At 40.2% G+C, this 23,698-nt stretch overlaps 1 protein-coding gene across 1 annotated transcript in view; it reads right to left on the bottom strand.

The window, feature by feature from the left end:
* Window positions 1–17,471, bottom strand: part of LOC145392789 (uncharacterized) — a 46,998-nt gene extending 29,527 nt beyond the window's left edge. Inside the window, exons 1-5 of the mRNA XM_080267077.1 lie at window positions 17,388–17,471; window positions 11,195–11,290; window positions 9,025–9,221; window positions 6,510–6,656; window positions 96–204 (exon numbers count right to left, since the gene is read on the bottom strand). Coding sequence (XP_080123203.1) covers window positions 96–204; window positions 6,510–6,656; window positions 9,025–9,221; window positions 11,195–11,290; window positions 17,388–17,471 — 633 coding nt within the window. The remainder of the gene's footprint in view (window positions 1–95; window positions 205–6,509; window positions 6,657–9,024; window positions 9,222–11,194; window positions 11,291–17,387) is intronic.
* Between the last annotated feature and the right edge of the window lie 6,227 nt (window positions 17,472–23,698).

Here is a 23,698-nt window from a genome sequence, read left to right as displayed (position 1 = left end):
TAATTACATAATTAAGTACTGTACTTCAATGAACATCTAAGCAAACTGCAGAATCTTAACTTCACTTCCCTTAAAACCGGTACTCATTTACTTACCTGAGTTTCAAGATTCCTAGCCAGAGTTTCCTTCTCCTCTAACAGAACTTGCTGAGCTAAAGCCCCAGTAGCAAACTTCTGCTCTAACTGCTCCCTTTCTAAGTTATATCTGTAAAGAAAAGCAGAATTTGCTATACCTTACCTACAGGTATATGTGTTACTCACATTTGTTTACATATTCTCCTTATTAAAAATTTCAAGCACACATTTACCATTTTCCTAAGCATAATGCATAATGTGGATACAGTACAAGGGTTCAGTTGAAATAAATCCATCCATCCATCATTTAAACCTGTGTTGCCCCACGAGAAGCATAGGAGCAAAGGGCTAGGCAAGTTGGTCCTGACATTTAAGATGAGTGACCGGCCTCACTCATCCCATTATGTGAGCAATAAACCCCAACCACCCCTTAGATATGAACCGAAAAGGGCTCAATCCAGTTCCAGTGCCCTAATTACCCACTAAACCACCAGGCACCACAGTTTGGTTCTATGGTTACCACTCAGCATGACCCAGTCAAGCCCCGATTTACAGTACCCCTACAAGCAATACCCCAGATTAATGATGGGGGTAGAAATACCATCCCACCCAGGCAATCATAGGCCTACCCCCCATTTTGAGACGGGCATTGCACCCCATCGCCACCTCGTGAGTCATAGCATTGCACCCCATTGTCAATCCCAGACCCAGCATATCAGTCTCCCACTACCATCACCCCACCTCACCAAGTTTCCCCCCCACCTCTGACCCTCCCCCAGAGATGAGGTTTGAGGGCTTTGAGGAGGATGAGTGAGCGTTGGGGAGCACCACATGTCCCCTTGCCTCAGGGGTGATAGCAAAGATGACGACCTGAACCAGACATGGACTTTCAAGAAGTACATGACAAGAGCTGTGTGATATTTTCTGACCTATCTTTTATGATTTTCAGATTTTATTTGTTGGTTTTAGTGAGTTACTTACAGGTGTTAGGCTCGGATTGGCTTCTTTTACAGTTGTTAGGCCATTTAGATTGGCTTTACACTTTTTTGGGGACTCATTTGGGTGGGATTGGGACTTGGTTGGATTGGAAACCCAAGGCTCAAAACCACATCCCTATACTTTACATGTTAAATCATCCCCAATTTATGATACCCCGCCTAGTGATAGGGTTTTGCTAGACCAACTGCATCGTTAAACCAGGGTTTGCCTATAAATGGTTTCCTGGTGTACAGGAAGTGGAATGTACAAAAGAAAGACAAAAGAGAGAGGAAGGAAGGAAGGAAAAACAGAAGGAAGAAAGAATGGAAAGGGCAGCCACCCGAAAGCAGCACTACATTGAGTGAGTGGATGGTGAGTGCACTCACCCACAACCAAGTTGAAATAAGAACTGAATATACTGAGAGCAAGAAGCACGTAAAGAGACTAGTAAAGCGGAAAAAGGAGAAGGTAAATGATGATTTAGCCAGAAAAATGAATGCAATTTACTCTGAAAAAAGAAAGTTATTAGAGAAAGGGGTGCAGGAATGTAGAAGTGACAGTGGAGAGAAATGTGAAAGTGTGAAGGATGTAGGTGGTAGATTATTAACTCATGGGGATGAAGTAAGGACCAGATGGAAAGAATATTTTGAAAGTCTGATGAATAGGAATGGATAGAACAAAGCACCTGTTAACATGATTGGTTTTGGGGGTGTACAGAGAAGGAATGCAATGCCAGGAAATGTAACACTTGTGGAGGTGAAGAATGCTGGGAAGCAGCTGAAAAATGGGAAAGCAGCTGGGGTTGATGAGGTGTACGAAGAGCTGATTAAATACTGCAGAAAGACTGAATGAAATGCTTACTGGAGATATGTAAGAAGGCATGGATGAATGAAACTGAGCCAGCAAAGTGGAAAAAGGTAGTAAAAATAAAGATATGCGATGTGAGTGCAAGAATTATTGTGCCATAAGTTTATTGAGCATTGCAGGAAATGTATATGGAAGAAATATTATAGAGAAAGAAAGCGAGATATCAGTGAGTGACAAACAGGGCAGCTTTAGGAGTGGCAGCGTACGTGTGGATCAAATATTTGCAGTGAGACAGTTAGTGGAGAATGTTTGTGAGAAGGACTATAAGTGCTTATGGCATTCGTGGATCTGGAAAAAGCATACAACAAAGCAGATGGAGAAGGACTGTGGAAGGTTTTGTGAATGTACGGTGTAGATGGTAAGCTGCTAGGTGCCGTCAAGAGTTTTTATGATGGTAGTAACGCATATGTAAGGGTAAATGGGCATCTAAGTGAATGGTTCACAATCAATGTGGGTGTGCGAAAAGGTTGTGTGACATCCCCATGGTTGTTCAATATATATCTGGATGGGGTGATGAAAGAAGTAAAAAAAAATACGGGTAACGGGGAGAGGGATGGAGTTGGTAATAAGTGGTGATAGATGGAATATCTCAGATTTGTTTGTATGCTGATGATGCAGGGCTACTTGCAAAAACTGGACAAGAGCTTGATAGACTAGTGCAGCGTTTTGTAGATACCTGTGTTCATCGCGCCTTGAGAGTAAATGTAGAAAAGAGTAAAGTGATGATTATTCAGAGAAAAGGTGACTCCCAGTGTGCTGTTAAAGTGAATGGGGAGAGATTGGAATTGGTGAAAGAGTTCAAATACCTGGGTAGAATGATAGAAAAGAGAGGAAAATGGGCAAAAGAAAAGGAAACTACAGTGACACAAGGAAGGAATGTAGCTGGTGCTATGAAGGCCTTGATAAGAAACAGAGGCTTGAATGTTGCAGCTGCATGAAGCTTACATAAATGAGTGTTAGTGCCAACTGCATAACTCAAATTGGGAACCATGAAGACATACATAACATCAAAGATGCTGGCAAAAGATGTCATCATTATGTGGTGGCACTGACAACTGGACGGGAAAAAGTGTCCAAGGCTCAAACATACAGAATGACAATGATTAGATAGACGTGTAGTGCGTCTCTGAATGTGAGGCCTGGGAGGGCTAGGATTACAAATGGGAGATGAAAGGAAGGATGGGACAAAAATGTATTGGTGCTGTGATGAGGAGGGGTAGACTGAGATGGTCTAAGCACGGTGAGATGACTGAGGATGACAATTGGGTGCAGAGGTTGAGAAGTGTGAATGTTGAGGTTAGGGTTGCGGGAGGTAACCTGAAAAAGACCAGAGACAAGGTGCCATAATAGAGTGTGACCTAACGGATAAGCGACTAAACAGGGAGGCTGCCAGAGATCGAGTAGCGTGGACAGCCACCAATAAGTGACCAAGACCGATGCATGCAAGCATGCTGGAGCCTTTATAAACAACATAATACAACAAGCAGGCTCATAAACGGTGCAATGTACTTCTCATATCCCTTCCACAGCATGTGATGAACGATGACAGGATTATGTTTTGGACAGAGCTGGGCACTTCTGTCATCGCTTCCACAAACCACAAATTCCGCAATTGCGGAAGTGTGATTTCGTTTGCGATTTGCATTTGCGACAAATTTTACGCAAAGCTGCGGTTTTGCAACAGAAGTACTTCCGCAAGTGCAAACCTACCTGCAAACCAGCCTGACCTCTGAGAACTTTGAGCGGTTTATTTTTATGAAGGACACCATGAACCTGCTCAAGATGGAGTTGTCTCAGTTGCTGGAGGAGAGTGTGACAGGAGTGAGGACTGAGAAGGTTAAAGCTGAAGAATTGAGGTGGACTGCTGTGTCAACTCGTCATGTGTGAGCTGCGAAGAGTAATACAGTGGAACATTGGTCCTTGAACGTCTCACATGTCAAACAAATCGGACCTCGACCAAAAAATTCAAGAAATTTTTGCTCGAGGTCGACCAAAATATCGGACCTTGACCAACCTGAACGTAGCCAAGCGAAGGGAAGCTGGCCGACCGACAGTCACGCGTCCACCTTTGTTGTTTGTCAATGTGGTCGTCCTGCTTTGCTTCACATTTTTCTTGATTCAGTGCAGTATTAGCCCCTAATAATGGCTCCAAAGAAAGCAAGTTCATCCAGTAAGGCTACTGGCAGTGAAAAGAGGAAAGTAGTGTCGAAAATAATTGAAGAAGTGGAAAAATTATTGCTTATCTTCATCAATGAGAAACAGTTCGCAGGAGACAGTGTTAATGAGTATATAATTTGTGAAAAGGCAAGAGAAATATACAGTCACCTCGTAAAGGAAAGCACTGGTACCAGTGCTGAAACTTAAATAGGTAAGCATCTGGGGTCTTGGAACGGATTAAAATGATTTACATTATTTCTTATGGGGAAAATTAGTTCGGTCCTCGACCAATTCGGTCCTGGAACAGCCTTCCAGAACGGATTGTGTTCGAGGACCGAGGTTCTACTGTACTTTTAATTCATTTATCTATAATGGTGAATGATTTACCCTTGTTTTGTTGTAAAACAGTCCAATATACTAATATAATAATATTTAAAATACTACAGAACCCAATAACTGGTGAACTCATAATTAATTACTTCACTAATTAGCAAGTTCTTCCTATTAAAAAAAAAAAAAAAATCAGAAAAATACAGGAAATAAACTGGAAGAATATCAAATGAATTGATAAGGTCTTTCTGCTGAAAGTTATAAGTACATTTAGCGTTCACTCTTTTGTTCGTTTCTGCATATAACTGCCTAGCCCCGGGCTCCTACACCCTCCATGGGGCAATGTAGGACTGGATGATGGATGGATGGATGTGAAAGTTAGGGTACTGATGCAAATTCCATTAACCCCTTAACCCGTGGATTGCGAGCCACAGCTCAGACTAGGTAGCATCATGTTGCAAGCCACAGCTCAGGCTGTGCTGGCCATGCATCAATGCTAACTACTCCACCCCTACCCAAACTTATGCATGGTGCTATGCAAATCAGGTTCTCTCTTCGTGCTATGCAAAGACGGAGAGAGAGATTTTTTTTCTTTTCACCAGATGATGCCCTGGATGTTTATCTTCAAGTTTATGATAAAAACAAATTTTTTTTTGTTTTTTTATTCATTTTTTAACTACTCCCCTACGTAAACTTACACATGCCCCTACGCAAAGATGGAGAGAAAAAAATGTGAACAATTATGGGATGGGAACAAAGGTCACTGGTATGTTTACACGACCCTATGATACCATCCCAAGCAGTCAGGTCTTACCCATATGGCACATGCACCGTAATCTTATGAATTCTTCCATGAATCACAGCAAACCACAGGATGGGTTTAGGAAGCCAAAAAACACATTGCTAGGTGCGCCAGATGATTCTCTTCACATTTGTAAGGAAAATAAATTGATTTTAAAACTCTTAAAAAATTGTTCTGGGGATGGCCAGATGTGCACACAAATTACTGATGCCAAGGCCATTGAGAGGTTATGTTATTAAGCCATATGCATGATTATTTGTTTCCGGTGCAATGGATGAAACTTATTCTACGTACTCAAAGGTAGATTTCGTTTCCCAATTTCCCAACTGTAGGTTAGGTTAGGTTTGGTTAAATTATTAGGTACAGTTAAACTAGGTTTGGTTAAGTTTAGTTAAACACTTAGGACATTCCCTTCTGTCATTATGTTGACGAATCAAACGAGATGGCACAGTTGAACAGTAAAAAACAACAGGGAAAAAAATTTAACAAGAAACGTTTATTTAAGGGTAATGCATTACAGTATCAGTGGTTCATAGGCTACGCAATTACCAGTAAATGCCATTTCCAGGAATGCATCAAGAATTAGTGAAGTTCATAAATTAGCGAGGGGGTCTGGAACGTAACCCTCGTTAATTTGGGGGATAACTGTATATATTTTAGTTTTATTATAACTTTACATATCCCATTCAGTACAACAGACAGTTTACAAACTTCATAAATTCACCTACTGTTCGAACAAATAAAGATACAATTGTAGTGAATAAGTAGATATGATTTTTAACCCCCTGAATAGGGAAAATACCATCCCAAACTTAAAAATATCCTCTAATGGTATCCAGAATAAAATGAAACTAATGCTGTGGTACTGAAAGGGATACAAATGGTTTGCGATTGCGTTTGCATTTGCGGAAATGGAAATTTAAAAAATTTTGTGAATTTGCAGTTGCGGAAGGTAAATTTTTGAGTTCACGGATTTGTGCTGTGGAAGTGAATTTCCATTTGCGGTGCCCAACTTTGGTTTTGGATAAATATGCTGTCCAACAGTTAATGAATGAGACAGACCTAGGTTATCCATAATCAACTAGCAGTATGGTGTGGTAAGTTTATGTTTTATTTCTTCAAACCTGCTTGAGTCCAGCATATCTTACTTCACTGGATATGATGTCTTTGTGGTAATATCTTAAAATTTTTGGCTGAGAGTCAATATCTGCAATTACCTTGAAAACAATAAAAGACTTACAAGAGCAAACTGTTCTTGACTCCTGTGGGAAAAAAGAGTCTTATTTAACACAAGTTCTTACTTCTGCTTTAATTCTTCCTGCTGGCGCTGCACTGACTCTTGCAATAGTTGTCTTTCTTCTTGAAGCCGGGCCTGAAGGGCGTCACTCTCCCTCAGCTGGTTCTCTAAATCTGCCTGCTCTTCAGAAAGGTTGGTCTCTACATGACAGCTGTGCAATAAGTCAGCATAACATACATATTAGTAACTAACACTTCATCACTAACTTACTGTACATGCACAAAATCACCATCACATCAATCATTCCACAACACCTACTGTGAAATTTGGATAGATCACTGCACATATGTGCAATTCATATCTTAATCCAATCCCCATTAATAATGGGGGTGGATAAGATCCGTACACAAGAAATACAAAAAAGTATGCAAAAATCAACGATTACATTTATGTGTGAATTAAAGAGACCAAATGAATAAAATCATAAAGAATCCTGCTGAAAAAAATCAGTACGGTACTGTATGACATCCTGCTTCAGAAACCTAAGAAATTATTACATCTAGGTTAGAAAAACCTTGAAACACAATTTTCTACCATCAATAAATCAAGTAAAAAGTAACAGCTACACCAGGAATCTGACAGTAGTTAAAACAATAATAGGATAGACAAAGATTGTGGAAAGTATTAAGAATATATGGAGTAGATGGGAAGTTGCTGAATGCTGTGAAGAGTATGGATGACGATGCTAAGGCTGCAGTGCGAATGGATGGTGAACTGAGTGAATTTTTCTCTCTGAAGATTGGGTTGAAACAGGGATGTGTCATGTCTCCATGGTTGTTCAATCTGTACATGGATGGGGTAATAAAAGAGATACAAGGTAGGGCAGTGGACGCTGGAGTGGTCCTAGTGAGAGAGGGTAGTGTTTGGAAACTCCTTGTCCTGTTGTTTGCTGATGATACTGTGTTGTTAAGTGAAGACGAAAGGGAGCTACAAGGCTTGGTGGATGAGTTTGGGAGTGTGTGTAAGAAACAGAATCTAAAGGTGAATGTAGGGAAGAGTAAAATGATGGTCTCTGAGAAAGGTGAAGTCAGTGAATGTACAGTGAGGTTGGATGGTGAGGAAATGGAAAATGTGAGTTCGTTTAAGTACTTGGGGAGTGTGATGAGTAAGGATGGAAGTTTGGAGGGTGAAGTGCTTGACAGGGTACAACAAAGAAGAAAGGTTGCTGGTTCATTGAAAGCAGTGATAAGAAACAGGGAAGTGAGCGTGGAAGTGAAAAGGTTACTACATGACAGTATTGTGATACCGACTCTAACGTATGGAAGTGATGCTTGGACATTGTTGGAAGGACACAAGTCAAGAGTGAGAGCAATGGAAATGAGTTATTTAACACGTTAACTGCTCTATACAGCCTGGGCTGTTCCGAGGGCGACTGCTCAATACAGCCCTGGCTGTGCAGATGAATTTCAATATAGTGCCATGGTGACCAAGGCCGACCCATGCAAGCATGTTTGAGCCTTCAAAACCAAAACTGAAACAAAAACCATACATTCCAATACGGAATCAGACACTGCGATGTTCATCCATGGCTTTACCAAGGTAAATATTGAGCTAATATTTCATGACTATACAGTATACTTTGGCATGTGTTCTCTCAATTCCTAAGACAAAATTCAGCCTTTGAGAAATTCCATTTCTACCCCTACGTCTGCGCACCACAGACACCTCCAAAAAAACCGCCATGCGCAGTTAATGGGTTAAAAGGAGCCTGTGGAGTCCCATGGAGACAGGCTGACAAATGAGGATATAAAGGAGCGTTGTGGTGTGGATGTAGATGTGATAGAAAGCGTTAGGACGAACACTCTGAGGTGGTTTGGCCATGTGGATAGGATGGAGGGTGAGACTGACGAGAAGAACGTATGAGTGAGGTGGAGGGAGGGAGAAGGAGGGGGAGGCTGAGGATGAGATGGAGGGATGGAGAGGAGAGGTATATGAGAGAGGGGGTTGTGAGTTGGGAGCAGGGCAGTGAAATGGCAAGGGACAGGGCGATATGGAGGTGATTTGTTTGTGGCCAACCCGTACGGGATTAAGGCATCTGGCAATAGACAGATAGATAGACAGATAGTTTTAAACATGGAGAACATCCAAAACATGAACTTTCTGCGATGGCAAAAAAATTCTTGAAAGTAAGCCTATTAGTTTTAAACATGGAGAACATCCAGAACATGAACTTTCTGTGATGAAAAAAAATTCTTGAATGTAGGCTTATTAGCTTTAAACATGGAGAACATCCAAAACATGGACTTTCTGTGATGGCAAAAAATTCTTGAAAGTTCATTTGCATCTAAGGTTAAAAATATAACCAGTATGGTAAGATGATAAAACCAATTTAAGTACTAGTTTTTAACAGCCATGCAATTTCTTATTTTTAAGAGCTAACTAAAAAGTGGAAGTTCAAATACTGCACTCAGCAACAAGCAGCTGTACTGAATACACACATAATACTAGTACTGTTTAACAATAATGACTCGCTATCTAGCACTTAACTTACAAACAAGCAGCTTTCAGATGTTGATTACCTGTCACTGTCCAGTCTGGATTTCTTTGTAGATTTGTATAACTTGCTTCTACTCTCAGGATCAGAGTCTATGTGCTTCACTTTAAGTCTGTAAACATATACATCTGGCTGTCCAAACTGTATGACTGAGCCAACACTGACAGGATACGCCTTTCCATCATCTAAAGCATCACCATCAATGAAAACTCCATTACGACCCTGTAAGAGTATGACATAATATAGAGCCGTGTTATCTTACCACGAACAGTATTAATCATCATCAAATAATGTCGTACTCCTCTTAAGGAAACACCAGACTGGCTGGTCATGGCAAGACTGGTGTTTTCTATGAATTGGAAGTTAAACCAAAAACCAGATCGTGGTCATATAATACTGTACCTCCTAGCAGCTGCTAGAAACTGTTGGAAAAAGCTCAGATGTAAGCTATGTTAAAATTTGAAAAATGTGAGTCCTAAGCTAGAATTTGACTCCATTTACTTGTAGCTGAATGATTCCTGCCTGACAGTGATGATTGTGTGGCTAGTTACCATGTCTGTAGCTATTTTTAACTTTCATTGTAACTACTGTAGTACCTACCAAAGTCGATGGTAGCCATTTACAGTATCTACCGTCTATATAAAATAAAATGCTGCTAAAATAAACATTGTACCAGATACTCCAAACCATCAATTTTTCAGGAAGAAAGCTATGTTCAAAAATGTAATCACTTGGCAAATTCAAATAATACTGTACAATGACCTCAAATGAAATCATAGTGCTGTATTCTCAAATATCTTGAACTGAGGAAGCATTACATCAAGGTACGCCACTGATTCACTGTCTTGGATATCAATATATTTTACACATCCCATGCCTGCATGTACAATTCACGTTGTGATGATTCTCTTTGCTGCATGGTTTCTGGCAATTCCATGGTTAAATTCCCTAATCCTGAAGCTATTTAATGGGACCTCATCTCAGGCCTTATCAAGTCTATCTCTTGATGCTTTACCCTCACAATCAAACTCTTTAGACTCTTCATCCAATGTTCACCTTCCATTCTCTCTACGCATTCAATGCATCTCTATCTAACCCTATGCACCACTTTGCTAATGCAATCTATTCCTAGCCATTTCTCAGAAGCTTAACTATAATTCTGCCACCTGCAGCTCTGTCATTCCAGGAAAGTCATCATGTCCATCTGGCCATGTTCAAATCTACACTCATGTCACTGGACATCAGTCTTCTTTAATGTCCAAGACTCACTACAAAAATGCATTACAGGTACACTTCTCTCATTTGCAGCATACAAATTTCCCTTTACAAGAAAATCCCCTACCTATCATGAGGAGTAACAGCTCCCTAAAATTCTTCCATCCACTTTTCATCCAAGCAATGGAACAACTTCAGAAAACAGCTGTAATTTTCTTTAAGCATCCTTGACCATAACTTCAGCATTCTTCAGATACTGTTCACCAACAATTACTTATTTCCTCCTACGGGTATTATGAAGCCGAACCAACCCCAAGGAGGTTCATTTGCAAAATTTATTATTTTTTTTTTTTTAAATTCCTCCATCATCATCATCTTTGTCTTCAAATCCAAACAGGTTTCACTAGAGCTCACTCATACTAATAACAAGTTTGTGATTGGATATCTTTTTTTCCAGTATTAGAAAAGTTATGCCCATCAGCTATAAAGTACAGCATTCACACTGTGCTCCAGTAGAGTACAGGCATACAAGCTGACGAAGTATACACTCTTCTAAATCTGGAAGGATAATAAAGTAGGCTATACATAAAACAGAAACAAGGTCATAGTGGTTTAACAATTATGGATGGACAAGCATTAAATAATATTGCTCATGTAATGCCACTCAGGGATGAGTGAGGCTGGTCACTCTCACCTTAAATGTCAGGACAACTTGCCCAGCCCTGCATTTCTATGCTTCTCCTGGGGCAACAATGAATTAGATAATGAATGAATAAAATGTAATGAAAATAAAATGGCTTAGTGTGTAAGATTTACATCTGGAGACCACTGACTATGCTAGTAGCTATGTGTTGGTCTTTTCATTTGATAGCAGCTCTCCATGTGTAGCAATCAAGTCATATCCCTCTCCAACCTCCTATATGGTTAGAGTATGTTTTTAACCTTTACTATGGAGCAATATCCTGGATAAACTAACTTACAAGGTTAGTTACAGTCCATTTCTCTCCTGTGCGCCTAAACTTAGCATGACTTCGTGAGATGTGTTCACCAGGTAGCTCTCTCCGTCCCAACACAACCTGCAATAATAAACACCAAGTACATTATATTGAATATTACCTGGATATGCATAACAAATTGGTGTTGCTGAACTTGAGTAAAACAATAATAATAACCATCATCATCTGGACCTTTCCCAACCAACGGCAGGGTGAGGAGTAGCAACGTTCAGACAGCCCAAGAGTGCCCAATCCAATGGGCCAAGCTTCCATTCACTCATCATTCAAGTCCCTGGAATCCTGGCTCTATCTGATATGCCAAAAAACTTTCACCACATTCTGGAGCTTCACAAAAACGTATCCAACAGAGTCAATCTGAAGGCTGTCACGTTAAAATGGGGTGCCAAATCCCTGATCATGCACTTCTCACAACATTCACCCAGCCAGTTCGATCTCTTGTCACTACAGCTGAAAAATTGCTCAAAGAAGAGGTACTTGTTAGCAGGGGAAAGCAGTTCCTGGCAAAGAAAAATACAAGGAACTCTTTCTGAATTCTTGGACTCACTTAAGGTCTGTCTATCTATTTATGCCTAGATGCCTTAATCCTGAAGGGGCTGCCCAAGAACCAACTGTCTCTATGTCACCCTGACTTTTTTTTTTTTTTTTTTTTTTTTTTTTTAAACATCTTCTGCCATTTAGAAATTCTCCCTCAAGTTCACACCACTCTTGTTCATATACCTTTCACCCTATCTATCTATCTCACCCTTGGTCTCCCTCTCCCCCTTTCCCCTCCACCTTACTCATACACTACAGACTCTCCTACCCAATTAAAATAACTGTAGCAAGTAGTTCCAAGCCAAGAAAAAAATGCTCCACACAGTGAGGAATCACAAATCTGTAAAGTACCACCGTAAGGATACTATACTGTATCACAAGAAGGATATCTAAAAATGGCTGACCACATTTCATGGCCTTACAACAAAAACTGAATAAAGAAAACAGAAATAGTAAAGTAACAACAGAGGGAATCCTCAGCATCACAGCTAGGGTAGGCTACTGGCATGTATTTCTGTGCACTCTCTTAGGAGCAAACTTTAAATGATAACAGAAGTATGTAGCTAACTCAGAGCTGGCATGTAGCTATTTAGCCTGTAAGTCATATTCTCAGAGACTCCCTGACATTTCTTCCTCAACAATCTATTATTACTTGCGGTTGTCGATATTAGAATACTGATGAGATGCAGTTTGGGTTTATGCCTGGTAGGGGGACCACTGATGCCATATTCATTGTTCGACAGCTTCAGGAAAAATATATTGGTAGGAGAAGGGATCTGTATTTTGTTTTTGTTAATTTGGAAAAGGCCTTTGACAGAGTCCCTAGAGAGGTGGTGAAGTTGGCGATGAGAAAGCTTGGCTTGGAGGAGTGGCTGGTTAGGGTGGTTATGGCTATGTATGTGGGTGCTTGCACCCAGGTAAGAGTGACTGGAGATTTGAGTGATGAGTTTTCCGTGAATGTTGGTGTGCATCAGGGGGTCAGTTTTGAGTCCCATGTTGTTTATCATGGTACTTGAAGGCCTCTCACGTGACTTTAGAAACGGACTCCTGTGGGAGATGTTGTATGCTGATGATTTGGTGCTGATTGCAGAGAATAAAAGGGAGGCAGAGGAAAGGTTTAGGAAGTAGAGAGATGGTATGGGACACAAGGGCTTAAGGGTAAATGCAGATAAAACAAAAGCGATGATATCTAGGGTTGGTGGTGGTACCATCAATGACAAGAGAGAGTGGCCATGTGCAGTTTGCCACAAGGGCATGGGAAGTAATTCCACCTTGTGCGGTGTTTGTGATAAATGGGTGCACAAGAGATGTAGTGGTATCAGAGGTAGACTGCTATATAATGCTGATTTTATGTGTGCGGTGCGTCGAGGAGAGCAGGTGGAGATTGTTGGGCGTGAAAGGATTGAATTTGCTGGTGAATCTCTTGAGTGTGTGGAAGAGTTTTGTTATTTGGGAGACATGATGTGTGCTGGAGGTGGGGCTGGAGCTAGCTCTGTGGCTAGGGTGAGAAGTGGTTGGAAGAAGTTCAGGGAGCTGTTGCCTCTTCTGCCATTGAGAGGGCTCTAACTACATGCTAAGGGGTCTTTGTATGCAGCATGTGTTAGGAGTGAAATTGTATGGTTGTGAGACCTGGGCAGTAAAGAAGGAGGATATTCGCCGGCTCAGACGTAAAGAAATGACAGTGATTAGGTGGATGTGTAGTGCGTCCCTGCATGCAAGGTCTGGGGGGGCTGGGTTTACGATGGAAGAGTTGAGAGGTAGGATGGGACTGAAGTGTATTGGTGTTGTGATGAGGAGAGGTAGATTGAGATGGTTTGGACAGGTGGAGAGGATGGGGGATGATAACTGGGTGAGGAAGATGAGAAGTGTTAATATTGGGTGTGAGGTTGTGAGGGGTAGACCGAGAAAAACATGAGACGAGGTCACTAAGTGTGACCTCAGGGTTAAGGGACTGAACAAGGAGGCTGCAATGGATCGTGCAGCATGGACAGCCGCCATTAGGTTACCAAGGCCGACGTATGCAAGCATGTTGGAGCCTTTAAAAACGAAACGAAACGGTTAACACTGTATCCTTTTGTTCATTACTGTATTAGGAACAGAAAGTCGAAATCAGAATTATGATAATAACACTGGTGAGAACAGGAAGGTCTATCTATATATTGCCAGATGCCTTAATCCCATAAGGGAGGTCCACAAATAAATCTCCTCCATGTCAACTAGTCCCCTGCCATTTCACCGCCCTGCTCCGAGCTCACCTTCCCCTCTCTCAGATACCTCTCCACTACATCCCTCCATCTCATCCTTGGCCTCCACCTCCCTCTCCGCCACTCCACCTCACTCACATACACTCTCCTCATTAGTCTCTCGCTCTCCATCCCCTCCATATGACCAAACCACCTCAATGTATTTCTCCTAACTCTTTTTATCACATCCACATCCACAACACAATGCTCCTTCATTCCTCAACTGTCACTCTCCATGTAACTTCACATGCTCCTCTCAAATAACTTATTTCCACTGCTCTCACTCTTGGCTTGTGTCCTTCCCACAAGGTCCAAGCTTCACTTCCATATGTTAAAGGTGGTATCATAATAATGTCATGCAGCAACTTTTTTACTTCCATGCTCACTTTCCTGTTTCTAAAAAATTCCAAATTACGGAGTTTCTATTGTATACTGAACAACCATAATACTGTAACGTTAATCATACATCATCTGTCTCTGTTCAGTGCTAAACCAAAGACTGAAATATCCACCCACGCTTTGAAAAAATTGTAGCTACAGTACTGTAGTCTACTCTCTGAAGCAATTAACTTCTTCAGTACCTGGTTATCTTTTACATACCGGTAGTACAGGCATACCCTGCTATACGATACCCCATCATAGTGATGTAAAAAATTTAACACCCTTCCCCGCCCATCGATGGCCAGTCCCCGGTTACCTGATGTTTTTTTTTTCCGATGGTTTCTTAGTTAATCGATATTAATCATATTTTAGACTTAAATTTTGTGTTTCGGTTTACTTATAAACTGTTTTTACACTTAGATTAACGTGTTTTAGTCAAAGGTGGGATGAAAACTCAATTTTGGGGATGGTACAGTTTACTAAGTCTGATTTTTTAAATACTTATTTCTGATGATTTTCAGATATTTTGGGTTTAGGTGTGCTGTACAATGCTTTTAAGCTCAGTCCAGCTTGTTTTAAAGCTATCTGGGGGTTTAGGCAAACTAGAAACTTGTTTTTGGACTCATTTAGGTGGGTTTTGGACTTGGTTGGGGAGGGGGGAACCCAAGGCTCCCCAACCCATCCCTATAATTTCTGTAACATCCCTGATTAACAATACCTCAGCTCAACAACGGGTTTTCCCAAATGCATCCCATCATTATAACGAGGACGGCCTGTACTATGCTTTATTCTTCCAACATGAAATTTCATTTTCTTCTTCAATTATCATTATTATTACAGGGTATGATTATTATTAACATTATTATTATTATTATTATCAGCATCAGTAATATTGCAGCATTATCATTATTATTTTTTTAGTTTAGGGGATGTCATGGAGTGTGTGCAAATGATGGCCAGTAGTTGGTAATCCTTAAGGAGACATGGGACCACCTCTTAAAAATAAAAAAAAAAATCTTACCTATCTTTGAATTGATTCAGTGACTCTGTGAAGGTGTAAAAAATTGCATTTTTGAGTACGAAGAAGATCCATCAACAAAACTGGAAAACACGATTACATACAGAATAGGTTAGGCTTGGATAAGTCTGGATAGGTTAGGATAAATAAGGCTGTTACAATACGAAAGTTTAGATTGTTTCGATAAATAAGCACTAATAAGGGTAATTTCATTCAAAAATGGTGTTTTGAGATGACATCCATCAGTCTGCACAACAAGGCAAACATCTTCAACGTAGTTAGAGATTGTAAACAAATACCAATTTTTAACTGCTTTTCACCACCATCAAAAAAAAAAATAATAATAAAAAAAAAATAAAAAATCAAAACTTGAAAATGCAACCAGAAAACACCCCCAGAATCCCATTAAGAAAAACGGAATAGAAAAAAAGAAAATATGGTAGTCCTTTGTCTCCTTAAGGATTACCCAGTTCAAAAAGTTGGTAAAGGTTTGTTATATTTTGTTCTGTTTAAATTTGTTTATATTTCCGTTTTCTCCTGAACTATTTCTAGCAATACTCTTGCCCATTTTTAGTGCATTCCAACAATTTTTATTCATTCTTTACCAAATGGGTGCTGCCTTTCCATATTTTCTATTGAAATGAGTCTTTCACAGGTTACTTGTTAATATTTGTGGATTACCACAGCTACTGGGCATTTTTATAAACTTACCTTCAAAAAGCTATGAATGAGGATTTAGAATGCATTAATATTTTGCCGACATCTACCACCAGCAGGGCCATATTTAACATTCCTAACGTGCATTTTTTAATATGAAAGCTGGCTGTCAAATGCAAGTGAGGTTAGGTTGGATTAGGTTTGGTTTGGTTAAATCATTAAGTTTCCCACTGCACTGATACGGGGTACACTGACATGTCTAGTCAGTGCAACAGTCAGTAAACTATGCAGCCAGCTGGAGATCATTGATAAACACTGCTATGGGTGACCAGGCCACTTCCTTAAATACCGGTACACAAAATAGGTACCGTATACAGTATTTTGTCTTTTTCCAATAATTTCTTACAGTCACAATTCAAAAGTTAACTATCTGTGTTGCACATGTACCAAAATTATATACCTTGAGGTCATGCACTTGTTATAGATGGAATCACCACGTCCATTTGGTAAGTCGATACCCAGTTCTTAGCCCCTTCCCTAGGTTAGGTTACCACAGGTTGTATGTCACGTAAGATTGTCAGCTATAGAAACGGCAATAAAGTAAATAAATACATGATTTTTAGTACAAGGAGGGGAAATAAATGCTAACTGAAGTCAGCAGGAGCAGGAATTTCATCCTTATCTTCCTGCATTGCTACAAGTATTTTCTTTCATTTAAAATTACAAAATCATAGGGCACATTGAAAACACATTACTACATTACTGAAAGTGGACAATTTGCAGTTCCATACAGAAATTTTGCAGTTTTTTAGCTATGCAATGTACTGACCTGATAAAATTACCGATCTTTTTCCATGCTTTTGCCACAACTCAATTTTAATAACTTGAACATATGAGTTTCTGTGCATTGGCAATGCTAGCCCACATGGGAAATGCCACTAAGTTATTACTTTTCCCTCACTATCAAGACCCCTGTGTTAAAGTCCCCCTACATAGCATGAAGAAAATTAGTCACTGTATTAGAGGTTACTGAAACAAAAAAAAAAAAAAAAAAGACTAGCCTAAAGTGTTTTTCACCAGAAATGTCCAAATATTACAAATCTGTGGCATTACTAATCTTCACCACTAACAATAAATAACCACTTCAAAATCTCAATAATGCAACACTACTGGTACCTATATTGAAATGTGATACTCTGATCTGTTGAACCGGATGTCTTACATTTCCAGGTTTAAGTAAAGAAAATCATCATAATGACTATCATCAGTTTGTTATTCAAAAAAAATGACTGTGGTCGCAATCTTCTGAGTCTGCCATCCTTACCTCATCACCTTTCAGGGGAATGAACTCTTTCTGTTCAACGTCATCAAACACTCTCTTCAGGTAATAACACGACCTCCTGTCCATTGTAGGTGTTAAAATAAGGTGAGTGCAGGATATGTTTGTGTTTTGCGCTTCTCCAAAACGTTGAGTCCTTGTGGCCAGTCTTGCATTCGGGAATTTCAGTGGCGAACCGTGGTATCGGTTTTAAGCAAAATTGATTTAAGGAAAATGAACACTTATGACACTATCTGTTACAGTATACCCAAATAAGAAATGGAAACGATCATATTTTAACAGTAAAAAGTACTGTCCATTGAGACTACAGTTTACTTTAGTTTGAGTTGAACCATTCCAGCCACGATATTTACAAGGCAAAAGGTTGTAATTATTTTTATGTGATCATATCCAACATGAACTACTTATTTTAGATACTAACTATTAATCTAAGCAGTAACGTCTTTGGAGTATCATTCTCAGGATTCATGTCTGTGCGTGTTTGAAACATGCAGCCGTTGAGTAATGCGTACTACATACAGTAGTTGGCTGACCGCAGATTTGAACTTTGTACGAGTATAATTATGAGAGAGGGGTGTGAGCTGGGGAGAGGGCAGTTAAATGGCGGGGGACAGGGCGATATGGAGGCGATTTGTTTGTGGCCACCCCTTGCGGGGTTAAGACGTTAGGTAATAGATAGATAGAACTGGGTTTACCAGTTACAAATGTGTTGTCGGCCTACTTAAAGAACTGAAACCATCTTGTACGTTAAATGCTTACGAGCCTAGCTGGGAATTAAGGCTTTTCCAATATGGATGTGATCGCAGAAACTTTTTTTTTTTTACCATTATGAAATATGAGACTTGAAACTTCTGGATAAAACTGCTTACGCTCCTAGTATCGTGTCTTGTGACTTCTCGCCTCTGACCTCCCTGACAAGCTCTACGACTATACTCAGTTATTATTATTATTATTATTATTATTATTATTATTATTATTGAGGCGAAGATGCACTTGACAGGTTGGTGATGATTGGCTGAATGCAACATTTCCGAATAATATTTACTAACCCAAATTTTCTCCTCAGATATGTGTTGTCAATTAATAATGCTAACGAGTAAAGAGATTATGAAGTAATGTTGCATTCAGCCAATCAATACCAACCTGTCAGATGCATCTTCGCCTCGATGAAAAAAATTATAATATATATATATATATATATATATATATATATATTTATATATATATATATATATATATGGATCTAGGGGGGGGACGGGGGATGCATCCCTCCCACCGGCTATGCATCATTGAATAAAGAGGCAATTTCAACAATGAAATATCAGTATGTCGCGTCAAGTCTTTGGCTGAATCAGCGAATCAGACCCCCCCCCCCACCGAAAATTCCTGGATCTACCCCATATATATATATATATGTATATATATATATATATGTATATATATATATATATATATATACTAAACCACATGTTTGGTCTGCTACAGTCTAATCTATGATCACCCGCCGACAAACATTTCCTTCCCTTCTCCCACTCTGTAGTCAGTCTCAGCTTAGTTTCCTGTACATTTTTTTTTTTTTTTTTTAGCCTATTAAGGATACACCCAATTAGCCACAGTACCCTGCTATCTGTAGTCGTTCTCATTGTCTTGCTGGAATATCCATATACATGGACTAGTTCTTCCTTTTTATGGATACGTAAGACAGGTGGCTGCTGCTTTACGACTGAAATCTACGAGTAGCCGACATATGACCCACTACAAAAGTCTGATCAACATTATCATTATACTTGATGTTCCACCCCGGCATAGACCAGCACGTAGAACTCACATCACATCCGCTACACAGGGACACCCGATATGAGAAAGACGTCCCGAATATTCAAGTACCTGGGCGTCCACATAATTCACGTAATCGACCACTATCGACGCACCTATATTGGCCGAGAAATCCCGCTACGTGACCCAGAATGAGCAAGTATATGGTACTGAACGTGTGTCAAGTTAGGTCAGTCACAAGAAACGGCTTCACTGCATCCACTTCACCAGGCAGCCTACATTTGCGTCAACTACACTCATACTGCCTAGTACTGCATCTGGAATGTTTGAGTAAGGTTTGCGTTGCCAACACTAGCCCATGCAGGTGTTCTTCTGGCAGGGGTATAAATAAGTAACCCTTAGACCTGTAAACCAAAATGGACATGTACAGCAATTTGTAAAGAAAGTTGACTCTTCCCACTTCATTGAGACTTCCCCTTCTCGTTCCCCCCTCCTTCCTTTACCCAGTCATCTGTCATCTTCCGATTCCTGCAGACTCCCCCCCCCCGCTCACTCTTTCCAGGCAAGCTCCCCTCCCACCACAGCATCCAGTGTTATGCTTCCCTCCTCTCGGTAACACTCACTTCCCTTCTCGACCCCTCCTCACTCCGATCTTGCCCTCCTTCATCCTCCCTGCCCTTTTCCGCATGTCTCTCAGCCCCGAGCACTTCTTCTTTAGCGATTTATTTTGCATTTTACACCTTATTATTCCCCTTTTTTTTTTTTTTTTTTTTTTATCTTCTTAAAATCGACGCAGTTAGCATTAGTATAAAAAGGGGTGCGGGGGCTATGGAGGTGCTCAGGCCAGTACATCGCCGAGAATCTGTTGCTACGAAGTCTCCTAATCGCCTGAATGACGTAAAAAGAGGCTATGGATGTGCTTAGGCCAATAAATCGCCAAGGAACTGTTGCTACGAGGTCCTTTAAACCACGAGGCCCCTATATCTCGTGTCACGCGTTACTCAGCATCATACTGACAACCTGCAGCCACGATTCAAGTACTGACCGTGACGCGTGCACATTCTACAATAAAACCACAGCAGACTATAACAACTGCACGTTTCATTCGTGCTGTCACTCGTGCGTACAAGAAGTTGGTATCATCATCATCATCATCATCATCACCTCCACCATCACTGTCACCTTATTCGATTCCCGGCATATTGGTAATTTCTCTGATGATTTTTCCTGTGTAAAAATACAGGTTCTCTCTTCTCTTCACCTTTTCTACTGGTAAATATAGTAGGTAGGTACAGTAGATGAGAATGATATGGGGACCCAATCACCCCCATCTACAGCCCTCCCACCTAAAAAAAAAAAAAATCTCTAAAGGTGGCAGACGCAGCTCCGCACACTTTCCCACCACCAGCCTACTTATCTGGTATGTTTTAATATTTCATTAATAGTTTGTTCCTTAAAAGTTCTCCAGTACCTCCATGTCACTATCCTCTGCCATTGGACTTCCTCTAACTCACACTGCCCTCATTCATTACCTTTATTCCCCGTCTTTGCACCTCATCCTCGGTCTCCCCCTTCACCTTAGTCACATACACTCGCCTAGTGAATTTCTTATTCTCCATTTTCTCCACATGGCCAAACATGACAAGCACATACTGACTTACTGGCAAGCAATCACCGACAATGGCTCACGGTTTGTTAGCTGGTTAATGTCATAGAAAAAAATGTAGTGATGTGACATGCAACAATGCACTCATGAGGGGCGTGAAAGTGATCAATAAAATCATCCCAACATATGATATGAACTCAGCAGCAGAATACATGATACAATGCTGGTTTTATGTACAGTATATCCTCTGTCTGGGGATGTAATACACGAAAATATTCACTGTTTTCATTCTCCCGTGTTACGTTATTTGTTTGACATCCACGGCGGTTGCTATATACGTGATTATTTTCTGTTACTCTTCGGGAATGAGAATTTTTAAGCAGATTTAGATAGGAAAATATCATACCCACCATTGGAAAAAAGGTTTATGTGGAGTACAAGAGATTCGTCCCTAACTGGATCTTCTTCAGGTATACTGCGTCTTTGTTCATACCCGAAGACAGTCCAAGCCGGGTGGATGCTGTATCTCCCCAATAAACAAACTTTCTATCTGCTGACATGATTCACAGCCCTGGGATATCGAGGAACCGTATGTACAGTAGACTTCATTTTAGGTGTGTTGCCAGGTGCTGCTGACGTTCCTGACGCTGGGTGCTACTGTGGCCTTCCCCCGGGGACGCCGCGCCGGTGGTGGTGGAGGGGTTATGGCGGTGAAGGTGGTGGAGACCATGGTGGACGTGGAGGTGGAGGGTATGGAGGAGGTGGAGGGTATGGAGGAGGTGGTGGATATGTAGGAGGTGGTGGTGGAGGGGGCTTTGGAAGTGGTGGTGGTGAAGGGTACGGTGACATCCCTAAGTATACTTAACCACAGGTTCTTTCCTAACTTCCAAAACAAAAAGGAAATAAGAGTTATTGCTTAAAATGACCATCGCTGATGGATTTAAGATAAATGCGTTTGGTCCTTATTTAATGTATAGCGGTATATCTATATCTATCTATCTATCTATATACAGTATACATATATATATATATATATATATATATATATATATATATATATATATATATATATATAAGAGAGAGAGAGAGAGAAAAAAAACATGCTTGTTATAAAATGCTTATAGAACTTGAGTCTGTTTAGAGTGCATGTGAGTAATGACAACAGCTTAGTAAATGCAAGGCCTTTCATTTCAACATCATTGCTTTTACTCGTTGAAATCCAGGAAAAGATGACAGGAGAGTACAGATTCTCTGTGCACAATGTACAGAAATAGATCTTAATGATAAACCTGTGAAGTAAGAGCATGTCACTTATTCCTATGTCACTACACTTGAATTATTATTCTGTCGTGACTTCGAGCAATTATCTCAAGCTTTTGCACACTACTACATGTAAGTGTGGAAAATTAACAATACTGATTTTTTAAAAGAACATTACTAATGTGAAGGAAGATATTTAACCCCTTCACCGCGATTACGTATTACTGTTTCCTCTGTACGAAAGATCTCCCGTACTGAGGAAGAAAGTGAAAGAAATGTTTAACCTTTTCATCCCCCCCAAGTCCCTCAAGCTGTATTAAAACGTCTAGAAGCAGAAATAAACCAGAATAGATTACGTCATCGGACTGAAGAGGCCATTAGGCACTTCACACAAGCTTTTCACATCTTTTATTTTCCTGTGTTAAATCGCTTACTTATTAATTCACTCCTGCTCTGCGTCAAGACTATGCTGGCTTCTACACAGTATAGTTTTAATATCATCCCAATCCGTTCCTTACTGCCAACCCGGTACAGTTACAGCTACGGGTCTTTCTTTACTAAGTCTTATCAATTTTAAGCCTCCCTTCTGCATCCCCAGGTGCCAACAACAATGCGGTGACTTTTCTAAATGTTGCATTTGTCAGACGATTTTATTCAGCTTGGGAGGGACTTTTCGAGCTGGAGGGGTTTGATACAAGCCTTATTACCCTCTTAACTGACAGGGCGGTAGCTGAATAAAATTGTCTGGAGGTAGTAAGAATGAATCACTAAAGTACGTCATCGAATTGAAGGGTTTAATACAGCTCTTCTTCCTTTTGTGTGGTAAAACGGTAGCGTAATTATGAAAGTGACTTAGAACAATACACAAAGGAAGTGGGTGAAAAAGTTGAGAAATTTGATGGGCAAAAACCTCGACCTGATTAGCAATGAGTGGAAGTGTTTCAAGCTATATTATTTTTCCAGTGTAGAGAAACTCACTGCTCTAAGTGCAATAAGTATAGATATTTCAAATGAATGTTTAATTTTTGTCAGCATAAATATAACTGATGGCAACAGCTGCATAAGGTAATTCAGCCATTTTCAAAAATTATGACAATACAGGGCTACAGGTATAAAAAATACGAACTCTTTATAACTAAAATTACATCACAGCCATGCATTCCGTATCTCAAAACAACAAAACAGTTAATGCCAACGATGCTAGTGCTCAGTGAAACAGATGTCATAATGAGCTACTAAATACTATATATATCTATATCTACCTATCTGTCTATCTATCTATATAAATATACATATATATGATGTCTTTCGTTTGTATTTTGTTCAGACACCCTGCTTTTCCTGCTTCTCAACTCTTCGCCTGCAAAATACGAAGTTTGTATTCTGTTCTGGCTATCGTTGTAGTAGTTAGCTCCTGTCAGAAAAGACGCGAGTTCGACCCCAGGCTGCGCCAGGGAATAGTTTATTGATTTGAACTTTCCTATTAAAACTGACATTATTGGTCCTCCACAAGTTCCACCAGCATGTCGTATGAACACCCCAACTAATATCATCACCCTACTATTAAATGACACAATCCTTAGAATATGTACTATGGACGATGAGTATTACTACTGAAGTGGTGAGATTTGAAGGTGCATGGTATGTAGGAGAC

Source organism: Coenobita brevimanus, chromosome 23, assembly GCF_032717465.1.
Source record: "Coenobita brevimanus isolate Jiangsu-jjx chromosome 23, ASM3271746v2, whole genome shotgun sequence".
In the NCBI taxonomy this organism is placed as follows: Eukaryota; Metazoa; Arthropoda; class Malacostraca; order Decapoda; family Coenobitidae; genus Coenobita; species Coenobita brevimanus.
Note: the sequence above shows the minus strand (reverse complement) of the source record. Positions and strands in the feature narration are given on the sequence as shown.